This window comes from Anguilla rostrata, chromosome 12 (genome assembly GCF_018555375.3).
Source record: "Anguilla rostrata isolate EN2019 chromosome 12, ASM1855537v3, whole genome shotgun sequence".
NCBI lineage: Eukaryota > Metazoa > Chordata > Actinopteri > Anguilliformes > Anguillidae > Anguilla > Anguilla rostrata.
In genome coordinates this window covers 1,950,500-1,966,411 of record NC_057944.1, presented here as the reverse complement: position 1 = coordinate 1,966,411, position 15,912 = coordinate 1,950,500, and the positions used below count along the sequence as shown (strand labels likewise).

The 15,912-nt window shown below is 44.9% G+C and overlaps 1 protein-coding gene and 1 long non-coding RNA gene across 11 annotated transcripts in view; both read left to right on the top strand.

Annotated features, from left to right (window-relative positions):
• LOC135235496 (NACHT, LRR and PYD domains-containing protein 3-like) overlaps positions 1–15,912 on the top strand; it is a 340,665-nt gene that overhangs the window by 84,152 nt on the left and 240,601 nt on the right. For 2 of the 10 annotated variants that reach the window (XM_064301018.1, XM_064301028.1), the window contains 4 exons: positions 2,010–2,183; positions 3,392–3,553; positions 4,447–4,493; positions 4,709–5,903. The exons of 7 other annotated variants lie outside the window; for them this stretch is intronic. In XM_064301018.1, the coding sequence (XP_064157088.1) occupies positions 2,010–2,183; positions 3,392–3,553; positions 4,447–4,493; positions 4,709–5,385 (1,060 nt within the window). In that variant the 3' untranslated portion in view covers positions 5,386–5,903. Of the gene's footprint in view, positions 1–2,009; positions 2,184–3,391; positions 3,554–4,446; positions 4,494–4,708; positions 5,904–15,912 lie in introns of those variants that run through there. One more of the 10 variants, XM_064301026.1, reaches the window with a different exon arrangement.
• Positions 9,494–10,256, top strand: LOC135236085 (uncharacterized). Its single transcript, XR_010324510.1, has 2 exons — positions 9,494–9,994; positions 10,100–10,256. It is a non-coding gene; the product is annotated as an uncharacterized LOC135236085 (long non-coding RNA).

Genomic DNA, 15,912 nt, shown 5'->3' with positions numbered 1-15,912 from the left:
AACATCAATCAAGCAATCAAATTTTATTTGTATAGCATATTTCACAGCAATTGTCACAATACGCTTCACAGACAACCCTGGCCTAAACCCCCACTGGAGCAAGCCTAAAGCAACATGGGTCATGCGTAACCACAGAAAGAAAACAAGAAACAAAACAAACAAAAAACAATAAAAATCAAATGTGGAGAAATGTCCTATTTTACAGATTTCATATTTAACCAGCTTAATTGGGACAACGCAAGTGACAAATGTTTAATAAAAGCTAAAACAAAAAGTGGGGGCTTAATTTCTCTAAACATAGTTCTTCAGGATCACTTTACTTCTCTTGCTAGGCAGAGGGTAGAGGGCATAATGGTCATAATACAGCAAGAAACAAGGAGACTCCTCAAGAAAGTTTTCAAATAATTTTCAAATGCCCCCACTTATTTATTTTTTGTGCAAACATTTGGTACGGGGTTTTAAAAGAAAAAAAATGACTTAATACATCAGGCTTTTATTATCATTATTATTATCATTGTTACAATAATAATTAAATGCAGCGCAATAATTAGCCTTTTATATTCGCAAAAAAAAGACGCCACGTTCTTAAAAATTAAGATTCTACCAGCAGTAAAAGTTAGTGGCAATAATCAGTTGTGGTGTTCTAACACAGCCACTAGATGGCGCTGCAGTACAATTCCAGGTGAACGGTCATGTTGTAGTTTGCGTTGCTGGTAGATCGTGCCAGATGAACTGAGTAGCACAGCTCGTACACGGGTCCGGCACAGCTTCAGGTACAATATCGCAGGTCTGACCAATGATATCATGCTTAGATTAAACCTTCGTGTTATTTTATATACTGGTGTATATATTTAAGTTGTCTGTGATAGTACGCTGCTTAGTTCTTCACTGGCTCCACTAGCTAGGCTGGTTCATGAAGTAACGTTAAGGTAGGTTGGTCTGCTAGCTAGATGCCAAAATGATAAAAGAATGATATTTGCCAAAGGTGCGTTCAAGTTCAGCGAACAAGGCGAACGTTTGCAAACTATTTCAAACTTTATTAAAACATATACAAACATTTTAAACAGTGTCGTCAAGGTTACCGTCACATTAAATTAGAATTCGCAATTTTGTATCCTCTTTTTAGGTCTGATGTCACTCGTGACGTATCATTTCCGGGTCCAAACCAGAGACTGTGAAAAGGTTCAGTTACACACCTGATTCTACTAATCAAGGTCCTTAGTAAAGACTGCAAAGGTTGATTAGTAGAATCAGGTGTGTAACTGCTTGGTTGGAACAAAAGCCTGCACCCACACCGGCCCTTTCTGGCCCGAGTTGAGAACCACTGCAGTAGAGGCTTGGACCTGGAAACAGTATTATCGGAACGTCCATACGTCACGGCTTAACAAGCGAATTGAATGCGGTTTCATTTTACCTTTGTGAAACTTTTAAAATTAGTGCCAAAACGCTGTATTAGTTGACCACAAATTGTTTGATAACTTGATGGTTACAAGATTAGGACGAAAATACTATGATAACAGTAGTGTATTCAGCTAATGGGGTTCACGTGTACATTAATAATTATATTTATCTTTTCATAGTGATGAATATTGAACGTTTTTAAAACGTATAGATGTTCATGGACCAGAGAACATGTCAGGTGAGGTAAAGTGCACCACAAATTAGATTAGATGAATGGTTGCAAGTCAGATAAGTTCATCATATGAAAAGGGTTTGGCAATGAATCCCTTGCAGTAGACTCCCAATCTTGTGGTTTCATCATATTTATTGGTGAATAGAGCCCAGTAATTTCCTTAGACTTTTGTGTATTAGTCAGAATACTTAATGAACTTAATTTACACACCCCCTCCCTGTTTTTGTGTGTACATCTCAGGAATGCGTAGGTGCATATATATCAACTGCCAAGGTACACATTTTCACAGCTGTGAATTTGTGTGTGTGTGTGTGTGTGTGTGTGTGTGTGTGTGTGTGTGTGTGTGTGTGTATGTGTGTGTGCGGCCTCTCTACAGGCTGGGATGGTGTAATCTCACAGAGGGCTGCTGTGATGTTCTGGCCTCAGTCCTGCGTTCTCCTCACTCAGAGCTGAGAGATCTGGAGCTCAGAGACAACGAGCTGCAGGATTCAGGAGTGACAGCGCTCTCTGCTGGACTGGAGGACCAACACTGTAAACTGCAGAGACTGGGGTGAGTACAAACACACACCCCTTCAATAAATAAGGGCTACAATGTGACTAAATGCAACACTGATGTCAATGTTTCTAATGTGAAAACAGACACTCCACAGAACTGAAACAGCATATTCCTGTTTTTCCTCTTGGAAGAATAAGTCTCTATACACATGAATGTATAAAATGAATTAGTCCTGTTTCCTGAACTGTAGTGGGGTGTTAGTCTCGCATAGCCAGACCCATCTCCACACTTTGTTTCAGCGCTGTGCCAGCGCTGGAGAAAGGTCTGGCTCAACCCATTATCATTCCGCTATAGAGGAGAAAAACGCTCTGGCTTGTTTGTATTTATTTAAACCAATCACAATCGTCTTGGGCGGCGCTAAGCCCAGGATGCAGTGATGGTGCCCTTGCAAAATAGTGTCGTAATGGGGTACTGGCCAGCAGCTATTTTCTCGTCCGTGTCTGGATCTTGCCCGGCGTACGCTGCAGCTACCCCCCTTGACTGCAGAGTTTTCACCTGGTCCTCCATTATTGCGACCAAGGGGGACACTACCAAAACCATGGCATTTTCACGCCATGTCTCTGTGTTTACCCTCTCTAGCTCACTGCAGTTGATAGGCTATGCTTGGTATATGAAATTTTTTCCATAACCGGTGGGCAAACATTCAAGAACGTCCCTGTCAGACAGCAAATATTCTAAACATGTTCTTTGTATTTACAACCATTCACCGAAAGAACCAAGCAGGCCTGCCTTATTGCACGATCCAAATCTTTGTCATAACTTGCCATTTTCAGCGTGCAGGTTGCTAGCTTGGAGGTTGTTGTTTCACGTAGCAACGGGGACTTTGAAAACAGTAACACGCAGATAGCGGAAGGGGAGGAGAATTCTGATTGAAATAGTCGGCCAATGGCAGGCTTTTACCCACAGTCTGGGTCCTGTGAGTCAGACTAGTGGGGTGTAAACTCAAATGCGTTTGATAATGACTCATTCCACATCCATTTTATTTTATATATATTTACACACCGCTATGACTCACACAGCCCTGTTAGTTTATATTAATGTGTGTAAGGTGTGTAACACACTGCTATGTGTCTGACACACACAGCCCTGTTAGTTTATATTAATGTGTGTAAGGTGTGTAACACACTGCTATGTGCTTGACACATACAGCCCTGTTAGTTTATATTAATGTATGTAAGGCGTGTGTGTCCTTCTCTCTGCAGGCTGTCAGGCTGTAGAGTCACACAGAGAGGCTGTGATTCTCTGGCTTCAGCTCTGTGTTCAAACCCCTCACACCTGAGAGAGCTGGACCTGAGATACAATCACCCAGGAGACTCAGGAGTGAGAGCACTGTCTGCTGCTAAACTGGACACACTCACACTGCTGTAAGTACAGAGAGTTTACACACTGCGCCTCACACACACACACACACACACACACACACACACACCTGAGAGAGCTGGACCTGAGATACAATCACCCAGGAGACTCAGGAGTGAGAGCGCTGTCTGCTGCTAAACTGGACACACTCACACTGCTGTAAGTACAGAGAGTTTCCACACTGCACCTCACACACGCACACATACAGACACACACATGCACGCATACACACACACGCAGAAGGGGTTGTGGGGGGGGATCTACAGTGGAGGGTGCTGCGCGGGATCACTGCAGTAAATAGTTTTATTTCTGTGATGAACCCGGCAGGATCCCACCATTGTCCATTCTGCATGGAGAGAGAAACTGTTAATCATTGTTTTTTGGGGTGTGCCAGACTTCAGCCTCTCTTTTTGTTTTTGGGAAGTTTATTTTGGTTACTAGGGGAAACATTTACAAGTAATATTTTTATCCTTGATTTCCAATAAAAACAAAGACAGATAAGATTTTGAGGCGAGTATAGCTGTTTGTACAATTGAGAAAAATATGATTGGTGGAGGGGACAGACAAGATGTGGTTGTTGTAGTTAGGGGTTTGATCAGGGACACAGTGATGGTGGAGTTTCAGTATTACAAAGCAACGGAGAGCCTGAGTGTGTTTCAGAGTGTGTGTGTTATAAGGGTGTTTAATGTTCAGTGGAGGGGTGAGAGCTATTTTTGCACATGGAATAGGGTGAGGGAATGGAATAAGTTTCCTTTGTGACAGATTTGTGTATTTTTCATATGATCGTGGTTTTGTGTTTTATTGTGTCTTTGTTTTTATTTATGTGATGCTATTGGTGTGTAGAGAGTGGAAATAAAGGATTGTTAAAATTCAGAATTCTGTTCTGCTGTTCTTACAGTGTGGACCATGGAGGAGAGAACAGGACCAAACCAGGACCCAGGAAATGTGAGTGTGTATCGACACAGAACACTTTCCATAGACTGTGTGTGTGTGTGTGAGTGAGAGAGATTTGTCTCTTACACACATTAACACACAAACAGAAACACACACGTACACAAACTCACACACAGAGGTATTATGACAGCCCTTTCTCTCTCACACACATAATGAAGTGAATATTAATAATGATAATTCATCTCATTAATGTCTCTGGTGTGCAGACGGCTGTCAGCTCACACTGGATCCAAACACAGCGAACAGATACCTGTCTCTGTCTGATGGGAACAGGAGGGTGACAAACACACTGGATCCAAACACAGCGCACAGAGATCTGTCTCTGTCTGAGTGGGACAGGAGGGTGAAACACACACCATGGAGAGAGGAGCAGCCATATCCTGTTCATCCAGAGAGATTTGAGTCTGTGCCCCAGGTTGTGTGCAGAGAGAGTGTGTGTGAGCGCTGTTACTGGGAGGCTGAGTTCAGTGTGCCTGAGTGGTGGGGAGGGGTTTCTATAGCAGTGACATATAAAGAGATCAGCAGGAAAGGAGGGAACTGTGTGTTTGGATTCAATAAAAACTCCTGGAGTCTGTGGTGCTTTAAATCCAATGAATACAGATTCTCTGTCTGGCACAATAAGAACCGAACACGCATACCTGCCCCCTCCCCCTACCGCAGAGCAGGAGTGTGTGATGATGATGATGGTAGAGGAGTGTGTGTGTACAGGGTAGGAGTGTGTGTGGACCGTCCGGCCGGCACTCTGTCCTTCTACAGTGTCTCTGACTCTGACACACTGACCCTCCTGCACATATTCCACACACACTTCACTCAACACACACCCCTCTGTGCTGGATTTAGAGTGTGTAACTCCTCCTCAGTGTCCCTCTGCCAACTGGAGTAGAGACACACACACACACGTGCGTGCACACACACTCATATACACACACACACACACACACCACACTCATATCCACTCACACACGCACACCACACACACTCATATACACATACACACACACACTCAGATACACATACACACACACGCTCAATCACACACACACACACACACACATATATCCACTCACATACACACACACACACGCACACTCAGATACACATAGACACACCCACACCTACACACTCGCATGCACACACACACACCTCACTCATATACCCACTCACACACACACACACCACACACACTCATACTCAATCACACACACACACTCAGATACACATAGACACACACACACACACACACTTCACTCAACACACACCTGTCTGTGCTGGATTTAGAGTGTGTGACTCCTCAGTATCCCTTTGCTCACTAAAGTAGAGACACATACGCACACGCACACACACACTCTCTCACTTACTCTCCAGCATACACACATATACTCTCTCACACACACACACACACACTCACACATGCACACACTGGTATACGCTCATGCATACGCACTCACACACCCACACATGCACGCACTCATACACACACACTCACAAACTTACACACACATACACACTCTCTTACGCCCAATCACACACATGCACACACACACCGACACACATGGAAACACACAATCTCTCGCACACCCAAACACACACATTCACCAGTGCACTCTCACGCACACACACACACATGCATGCATATGTACACACGCTGATTACCGTATGCACACACACACACACACACTCTCTCTCTCTCTCTCATATTCAGTCACTCACACACACACTCACTCACACACACACCCTCTCTCTCTCACACACACTCACATCCACAGTCACATGCACATTCACACAAACTCATGCACTCACGCACACACACATACATGCATGCAGAGACACAAACACGTGTCAACACACACACACACACACACACACATTCTCATTCCCATACGCATGCACACACATGTATAAACACACACACATTCTCTTGCCCATACACACACACGCGCACACACACACTCATGCACTCACACATACGCACTCACACAGACACACATACATGCATGCACACACATTATACACATGTCTACACAAACATTCTCATACCCACACACACGTATAAACACACACACATTCACAAAGGCACTCTCACGCACACACACATACACATACATACACTCATTCTCAATCGCACACACACTCTCACATCCACAGTAATTCACTCAAACGGACGCACACTCACACACACACACACACACAAATGTATAAACACACACAAACACATTCTCTTACCCATACACACACACACCCGTGTGCACACACACACATACTCATGCACTCACACACATGTACACACACACAGACATACACACATACATGCGTGCACACGCACACACACACTTTCTCTTACCCATTCACACACGCAACCCGGGCACACACACACACTCACACACTCACACATATGCACACACATACTCACATCCACAATCACTCCCACAAACATACGCACGGATGCACAAACATTCACAAATACACCCACAGAAACACACTCTTACCCAATCACACACACACACACGTCGACACACTTGCAACCTTCCTTGACCAATGCCTTACCAGTGCAATTTCAGCTGTACCCAATATTAACCTCAGTACAGCTTAAACCCTGTACATAAGAGTATGATCTTTCAGCATGTTCAGGTTATTTAAAATGTTAAAGGTGTGTTAATGTACTTTTGACTATTAAAACATTAATATAACATTGAGTGTAATAATGGCAAAATATGGCAGGGTAAAATGTTTTTGAAGTAATCACTCTCTCCTGTATCTGCATCTTTGTATAAGAGAAGCCAGTGCCACTCCTCCACTTAAATGTGCATTTTACTAGTTTTTATAGTTGCTTTCATACATTTTCATAAGAGTTCCAATGTGCAAATTTCTGTGGGAAAATGCAGCTGATAGGGAGAATGCAGAATGGTCACTGCAGTGTACTTATTTCCTTTCATTACTGGAAACAATGATGGGTTGAGTTTCCTTATTTATTGGGTCTGTTGATTTTATTTTCTGTATTTTCAATAATCTTCAATGATTAAACCTCAATTATAATAAACATCAAATGTGTTGGTGTTATGATTTATGTTTGTGTGATGTATTTAACTCCTGTGACACAGTAGTACTTATTTCATATTCTGTATGGGATTATGTTTGGGCTCAATATGAGCAGATCAGCATGGGGTTAAAATCTGCACAGTTGAAGCAATGATATTCATCTATAGTAGTGGAAATACATTATTATTTAATAAATTATAAGAAAAGTTGTGTAGTGTCTGATGAGTGGTTGCTTCTGTTATTGTACTGTAACCACAATTCAATACATTTAGAAAAGTCACTACTTGTCTATTGAGCAGGTGTGTTTATATTACCTCTCAAAGAAATGGTTTTCCTGCAGGATTTAACCTGTATCTTCTGCACATAAGTTGAATGGATTAGACCACGAAGCCAAAATCAAGGAAGAAGTATAGTTTGCATGACATCCAGTCTCTGAGATGTTCCTGAGACCCTACAGTTTTTCTCATTTTTTCATATGCATGTCTAATATCTGCAAATGCATTACAGTATGTTATGACTGCTTTGACTCAATGCAATGAACTAAACCAACAACCGGCAAAATTCTTACCTTAAGACACAAATTGCTGTACCTACACACAAAGTACAAAACTCTAAATCACACTCAGTTTTCTCAATACAGTCACCTCATATTAAGACATCCAAATTGTTATTGCTAGACATGCAGATTGTAAAATAAAGTCAACATGTTTGCAATCCTGTCTCGTCCAACAACATTGCCCATGTGAGGCGCATTGCAGCACGATTGGTAATCCCAACATAAAAGGCAGTTTTACAGCACTACATTCAGCAGTGTCTGACAACATGGAGCAGCCCAATGCGGTTGGTACTGATGGACGGGTCGTGGCTGAGGCTGAGGTTGTGGTCAAGCAGGTAGCAGAAATCCTGCTGTATCGAATGAATTTAGAGCCACAGTGATTGACCATGTCATAAATCCAGGCATAACAATGGGAGAAGCTGGAAGGATTGTAAGGCCAAACTTAAAACTGTCAATAAGAGTTTTTGGACCGAACATTGATAAGTCAGTAATCTACTGCAAAATGAGATACTGTAATTACATTACAGGACTGTTGTGTTGGTGTCATTTTATATTATTTCTGTTACGTGACGAGCCTGTAAGCCTTGTTAATCATGTTTATTAGAGACCGCGCAACTCTGTTTTTCCAAAATGCCGGCTTATTCCACATGGGGGAAAATTGCGTTTGTGTTAGGTATTCCTGTGGCATTGTCTTTTCTGTCTGTTCTGATAATGTGATTATTGTTCCTCTATCAGATAAGGCCTGCTGGTGCAAGTTTGTAATGTTGCATTTGTATGTGTTATTTTACTGTTTACATGTCAAATGTCTAGAGTGTAATTGTTTCTGTTGAAATGATTGGTTGAATAACACACATCCACGCTATTTTCACCGACCATGTTAAACGTACTCACTTGCGCGTCTCAGCTCCAAAGGCATGTTGATGTTAAACCCATATTCCAATCTGTTTGAAATGACACACATTCTGCCTAGCCTGTACGAACATCAGACATTTTTTTACTCTACATATTGTTTATGCCTGCCAAGTTCCTTTCAGCTGACTACATCAGAATCTGTACTATTGGCATTTTATGAGAGCTGAAAATGTACAACATTGTTAATCAGAAATTATATCTGGGTGGGTAAATTGGTGGATATGCTGCAGACATAGTTTGTCATTGATTTATAAATATACCAGTATATCCTGGGCTTTCACTGATGGTTTAATTGTGGTACATGTAGCACTGGCCTGATATGCATTCTATGTTTGCAGTTTGCCTCTACCTGACTGCTTCCTGCATGTTAGCTGAGACAATCCTCTTGTTAGAGCAGATACCTACCTCCCCCACTGTCAGAGCAAATCACCAAAAACTCTGTGTAGAGTCAGGTAAATGAATCAGGTAAATTAATCTGACATTTGTTTTACTCTGTTCTTGCAAAGCTTAACAATTTTCTTTAATATTGTGGTGGGGGGGCGTGGTTTGTGCGTTGGCTGCAGAGAGAGAATGGGCGGGGCGGCTCGCTGACTCTGCGCCACAGCTGTTAGAGGTTGCTAATCAGCACCGCTCTTTAAATGTTTAATTGTTTAACGATGTGCTGATTACCTTGACAGTGAGCCTGGGTGTTTTAAAAGGCGTTCGCCGAGGCAGACGGACTGACTGGTGACGGAGGAAGTACGGCGCTACGGCAAAAGTACTGAGAAACGCATGTAACCAGTCGAACGAAAAGCCGTGTGTTCGGCTACAATAAAAAAGAAGTGTTTACTTCCAACTCGTCTCTCTCTCTCGATATGCGAGCAGTAGCATTCACACTGCTACGAATATTATCTAAACGTAAAGCACTTGTAACCGGGGTTTTGAAGAAAAAATCGACAGAGGTGGATTCAACATGATGGACTACCTCCTTGATGTCATACTTCAAGAGGTAAGATTGTGAATGCTGAGTTATTGCTCACTGATATTGGTTGCATGATAAACAATAACAGTGATGTGTAAAGGGGACTAGTGACTTGTGTTTTCTGTTTTAAAGGTCATCATCAGGATCTTGGAAAAGAATGAGGGCTTCAGCTGCTATCGGGCAGAATTTGCCATGGCCCGTGGATTTCACCATTACAGGCTGAAGAAATGTGATAGTCTTGATTGTATTTATTTTGGATGTTTGATTAAAGAAAAATCTATTGGCATAAGTGTTTTTTTGTCTCATTTTATTAAACCTATTCAGATTTTGACATGTCTCATTGGTGCATAATTTCCTGAGGAATTATGATTCCTTGGTGTACAACCACATCTGGGATTTAAGTGTCCACAGTTATGACTCAATGTTTGAATGTGGTCAATCATTGTCTGCTTTTCGGCGACATGATAGCGTATAATCCAAGAGTGAGATTTCTACTCGGGAGACTTCGGTATGATTAAAATGAGTTTAAAATGAGCCTCCTTGACTTTGGAGTGAGAGCAGGCCTGATCCCATGGATCTGCAGCTTCATGACTGACCGCCGTCAAAAAGTGCGCTACCAGGGACATCTTTCTGATTGGGAATACCCCACGTGTGGAGTTGCACAGGGAACCATATTAGGCCTGTAGTCTTTCTAGCACTGATTAACAGTGCCCTCCAGGACAGAATAGACCACTGGAAATATGTGGATGACATGACTCTGGCCCAGACGTGGAAGCTCCAACTACCCTGTACCCTCCAACAGACCCTGAATGGTCTTGATATCTGGGTAGAGGAGCACAAAATGAAACTCAACCCAAAGAAATGTAAAGTTTTACATGTCACCCACATGAGGCATCCACCCACCCTGCCGACTCTCTCCATTGACCAGAACATCCTGGAAGTCTGTGACACTGTCAAGGTCCTGGGGGTCACCATCCAGAGTAATTTGCGTTGGGACAGTCAGGTGGACCACATGCTGACCTCGGCGAACAGGAAGCTTTTTGCTCTGCGTCGCCTGAAGAAATTTGGTGTCCGAGACCCAGAACTGGTTTCCATCTACACAGGCTACGTACGCCCGGTGCTGGAGTATGCAGTCCCCGTCTGGCACAGTTCCCTGACTACAGACCAGGCTAAAAGGCTGGAAAGCACACAGAAACGTGCTCACAGGTCGTCAGACAAGGAACTCAAACAAACTGGCCATCCCAAGATGTAGAACTGAGAGATATAGGAGATCACCAATCCCCTATATGTGCAGACTCCTAAATGACAGCGGATTTTAAATTTGGGATACGAGATTAGATCTCAGTTTAGATAATTGCAATATTTACAATTTTTAGTCTACCTAGTATTGATGTTTTATTGTAACAGCAAAATAATTCAGTGTTTTTAATGACAACTGTCTTTATGAACCTGTAATAATGCTGAAAGGTCAATAAAATAAAATAATAAAAATAAAAAATAAAAAATATTCTCATTAGACATGAATACCTAAATTGTCATAAACTCATTGATCTTTAGAAGCTATCAGCTGTATTCCATGAGAAGCACCAGACTGATATATCGTAAATGCAGACAAGCAGGTGTGTCTCCAGAGATGACAACTCCCTTTTAAGGTGAACAAATGGTATCGCAGATGAGAGGGTAGGATGTCTCAGGGTCGCAGCATACCGAGACTGTCAGAAGCAGACCAGAGTCAGAAAAGACGTGGCGATTTATATCCAAGGTAAGTACAGATTCAGAGGCAGTCTCGAAGTCGGGGTACAGGCAAGGGTCAAAAATCCAGGAAACCAAAACAATCAGGCAGAGGTACAAAACAGGAGCCGGGATCAGGTCAGAGATAACAGGCGAAAGTCGAAAATCCAAATCTAAGGGCAGAGCAGGCAGGCTAAACTCGTAGTCGAACGGAAACAGGCAAAAAGTCGAAACCGGGGATAAGACAACACACTAGAAAGGCTCGAAAGGCAACTCAGAAGAACAGAGGCACGATCTGGCAAAAACTAAAGCGCTAACAGAAACTAAATAGCAACAGTAATAAGTGGATGATGGGACGCAGGTGAAGATGGCTTGTAGAGGCTTGATTGATGATGAGGTGAACAGGCGGGACTGGGGCGGGGCGTGGGCAGGAACCAGGAACCTAAGGGGGAAAAAAAACCAACGCACACCCAAGCACACGAACACAGAAAGCACAAACGCAAACGAAACAAAGTAAACCGAAATAAAAAATATGAAATAAACAAAAAAGAACAGGAACACAACGGAGAATCAGGCTGAATTCCTGACAGAGACACCTCTAACACGAATTATAGGGCCTACTGTAAGGCTACAGTCAATAGTGTATATTTAACTAGTAATTAAAATATGCATTTTACATAATTTATACATTAAAACCCAAGCATTGGTCTGTTTCTACTGTCTCAGTAATGCTCTTGTGCCTTTATTTCGGAGATTGATGGTGATCAATGCCGGAGCTAAGCATCATGAGATCCTTTATGTTGATGAAGCAGGTTCAGCCTTGGCGAACATCAGTGCCGTGGCCAAAACCTGATTGGGCAGAGAGCTACGGGCGATGCGCCGGGACAGTGCGGAGCAAACATAACAACGCGTGCTGCCATTTTGAGGAGCTGAGCCAAATGCTCAGACGATGTTTGGGCCGATGTCAGTACCACAATGCTCTGGTCTGTAGCAGATCCCCAGAGTTCAGATTGATGCTTCTCCCACTCCCCTTTCCTAAAGCCAATAGAGGAGTTATTTTGGGACTGGAGGTGGAAGGTGTATGACCGGTGTCCGTGTGAGCAGGCTGCTCTCCTTCAGGCCTCTGTAACGAATGATCGGCAATAATTCATACAAAATGAAGACAACTCGAGTACAAGATACCACCAATTTATCACAAACAAAAGACCTGATATATGTCTGACATAAGCAGTACATGAGTTGTGAAGTGTATTGGAAATGCAGTGTGAATTTGTGCAGGTGTGAGCACAACGAGATCAGTGACCAGGTGCTGTGGGCAAAAGATAAACAACAACAGATATAGCACAGACTGCAGGGCCACAGGCTGCCCGGTTACGAGGTGGCAAAGAGAAAAGAGCGACATAGGGGCGACATAGCTCAGGAGGTAAGACCGATTGTCTGGCAGTCAGAAGGTTGCCGGTTCAAACCGCCTGGGTCGAGTGTCAATGTCCTAGCAAGACACCAACCCTACTGCTCTGTGAATGAGAGCTCATGTAAGCGCTTGATAAAGCGCAATAATGCAGTCCATTACAAAGGAGAGACCACAGCAAAAAACAGTCAGGGGTTAATCAACACTATCCCCACCAGGGAACACAGAGGGGCACAGCCCCAGTAGAGAAACAGAGGGCACAACCACCCAGCAGGGAGAACAGGGGGGTACACAACCCCAGCAGGGAAACAGAGGGGCACAACCCCCCAGCAGGGAAACAGAGGGGCACAACCCCCCAGCAGGAAAACAGAGGGGCACAACCCCCCAGCAGGGAAACAGAGGGGCACAACCCCCCAGCAGGGAAACAGAGGGGCACAACCCCCCAGCAGCAAAACAGAGGGGCACAACCCCCCCAGCACGGAAACAGAGGGACGCACCCCCCAGCAGGGAAACAGAGGGGCACAACCCCCCCAGCAGGGAAACAGAGGGGCACAACCCCCCCAGCAGGGAAACAGAGGGGCCCACACCCCCCAGCAGGATAACAGAGGCACACACCCCCAGCAGGGAAACAGAGGGGCACAGCCCCCCCAGTAGAGGAACAGAGGGGCACACCCCCCCAGCAGGGAAACAGAGGGGCACAACCCCCCCAGCAGGGAAACAGAGGGACAACCCCCCAGCAGGGAAACAGAGGGGCAACCCCAGCAGGAACAGAGGGCCACCCCCAGCAGGGAAACAGAGGGGCACAGAAGACTCTGGGTCATCACACCATGGATGGCGCAGGAGAGGTAGCAGGTTGTAGCAGTTTGCTAAGGTGGTCTGGGAGGATGGACAGCATGGGAAAGTGAGGAGGACCGATCCCTCAGTGGGTCAGACTGGTGGAAGATACCACAAGCCAGGCTTAGCTTCCTGATCAGGGCCAATTATGACACCCTGCCTTCTCCTCAGAACCTGCGCTAATGGTTTGGTGCAGATGAGACCGTCCGCTCTGTGCTGCCCCCAAACGAGGCATGTGGCACATTCTGTCAGACTGTGAGATGGCTCCAGCACAGGGACACAGAGCAGGCCTCCAGCACAGGGACACAGAGCAGGTCTCCAGCACAGGGACACAGAGCAGGCCTCCAGCACAGGGACACAGAGCAGGCCTCCAGCACAGGGACACAGAGCAGACCTCCGGCACGTTCTGTCAGGCTGTGATACGGCTCCAGCACAGGGGTGTTACAGATGGCGGCATGACCAGCTGCTGCAGAAGCTTCCGGAAATACTGACCACCAGCAGACAGCAGGCAAACAGATGCCTCTCCTGTGAAAGAGCATCAAACCCTCTTTGTGAGGCAAGCAGAGGAGGAGGGGACCATAGGACACAAAGGTGGGAGTAGAGTCCTGGTTTCAGGCAGAGGGTGGAGCATGCATGTAGATCTCAATCCACAGCTCCATTTCCCAAATGAGATCAGCACAGCGTCCCTGTGGCCTAACATGGAGACATGGTCTACTCGGGCGAAGGTGGTGCTCCTTATATGGAGACGTGGTCTTCTCGGGCAAAGGTGGTGCTCCTTATATGGAGACATGGTCCACTCGGGCAAAGGTGGAGCTCCTTATATGGAGACGTGGTCTACTCGGGCGAAGGTGGTGCTCCTTATATGGAGACGTGGTCTTCTCGGGTGAAGGTGGAGCTCCTTAGATTAGATTAGATTAGATTAGATTAGATTAGATTAGATTCAACTTTATTGTCATTGCACAGAGTACATGTACTGAGACAATGAAATGCAGTTAGCATCTAACCAGAAGTGCAAAAGAAGCAGTAAAGTGCAGTAAGGTGTATATGGAGACATAGTCTTCTCGGGCGAAGGTGGTGCTCCTTATGGAGCTCACCCTCCCATGGGAGGAGGGGGCAGAAGCAGCCTATGAGCAGAAACAGCTGAAGTACTGAGTGTGAGAGTGTAAAGAGTGTAAGGAGGCCGGTTGGAGAGCAACAGTATATCCAGTGGAGTTGGAACTCTGGGGCTTCATCCACCAGTCAGTGCTTCACCTTCTGGAGAACACGGGCATGACTGGAGCAAGGCTGAGGAGGCCAGCTAGAGGGCTGGCCAAGGAAGCAGAGAAGGGGGGCTGGTGGATTTGGCTCAGAAGGAAAGATACCGGGGGGGGAGGGGGAGTTAATACCCACTCCACCAAAAACAACAGCAGGCGGCGGCAGGGAGACATCCCATCACTGCCTCTCCACCAGGAGATGTTCTGGGATTAAAGAGACATTAAGGATCAATGGCCCCAGGCTGATGGCCCTGCAGTGCTGCTGGAGCTGCAACAAACAGCAGCACTCAGCAGAATAAGATCTATCTGTCACGATGCGGTGGAGGGTTAGGACCCAAATGCGGAGGGGGAAAAACTCAAACTCCAAAAAAAGGTAAGAACGAAAGACTTTACTAAACAAAAGGGGAACAAAGGGAACAAAAGGCCTCGCAGGGCAATTCTCAAACACAAAGAAAAACTTCAAAAAGCACAAGAAACACAGAAAAACCAAAAGTCCAAAAACACGTGGGGAACAGAACCTGGGCAGGAACACATGGAGCAGGAACATGGGCAGAACAAACAACCAACAACCAATAAGGATCCAGCACCTGAGTCCAGGAGAAGGGAAACTTAAATAGACAGACACTGACGAGACACAGGAGGGCACCATGAACAATCAGGCCACGGAAGGGAAGGGGAAACGAGACAGCCAGAAAACAATGATTAGACAATTGAAAANA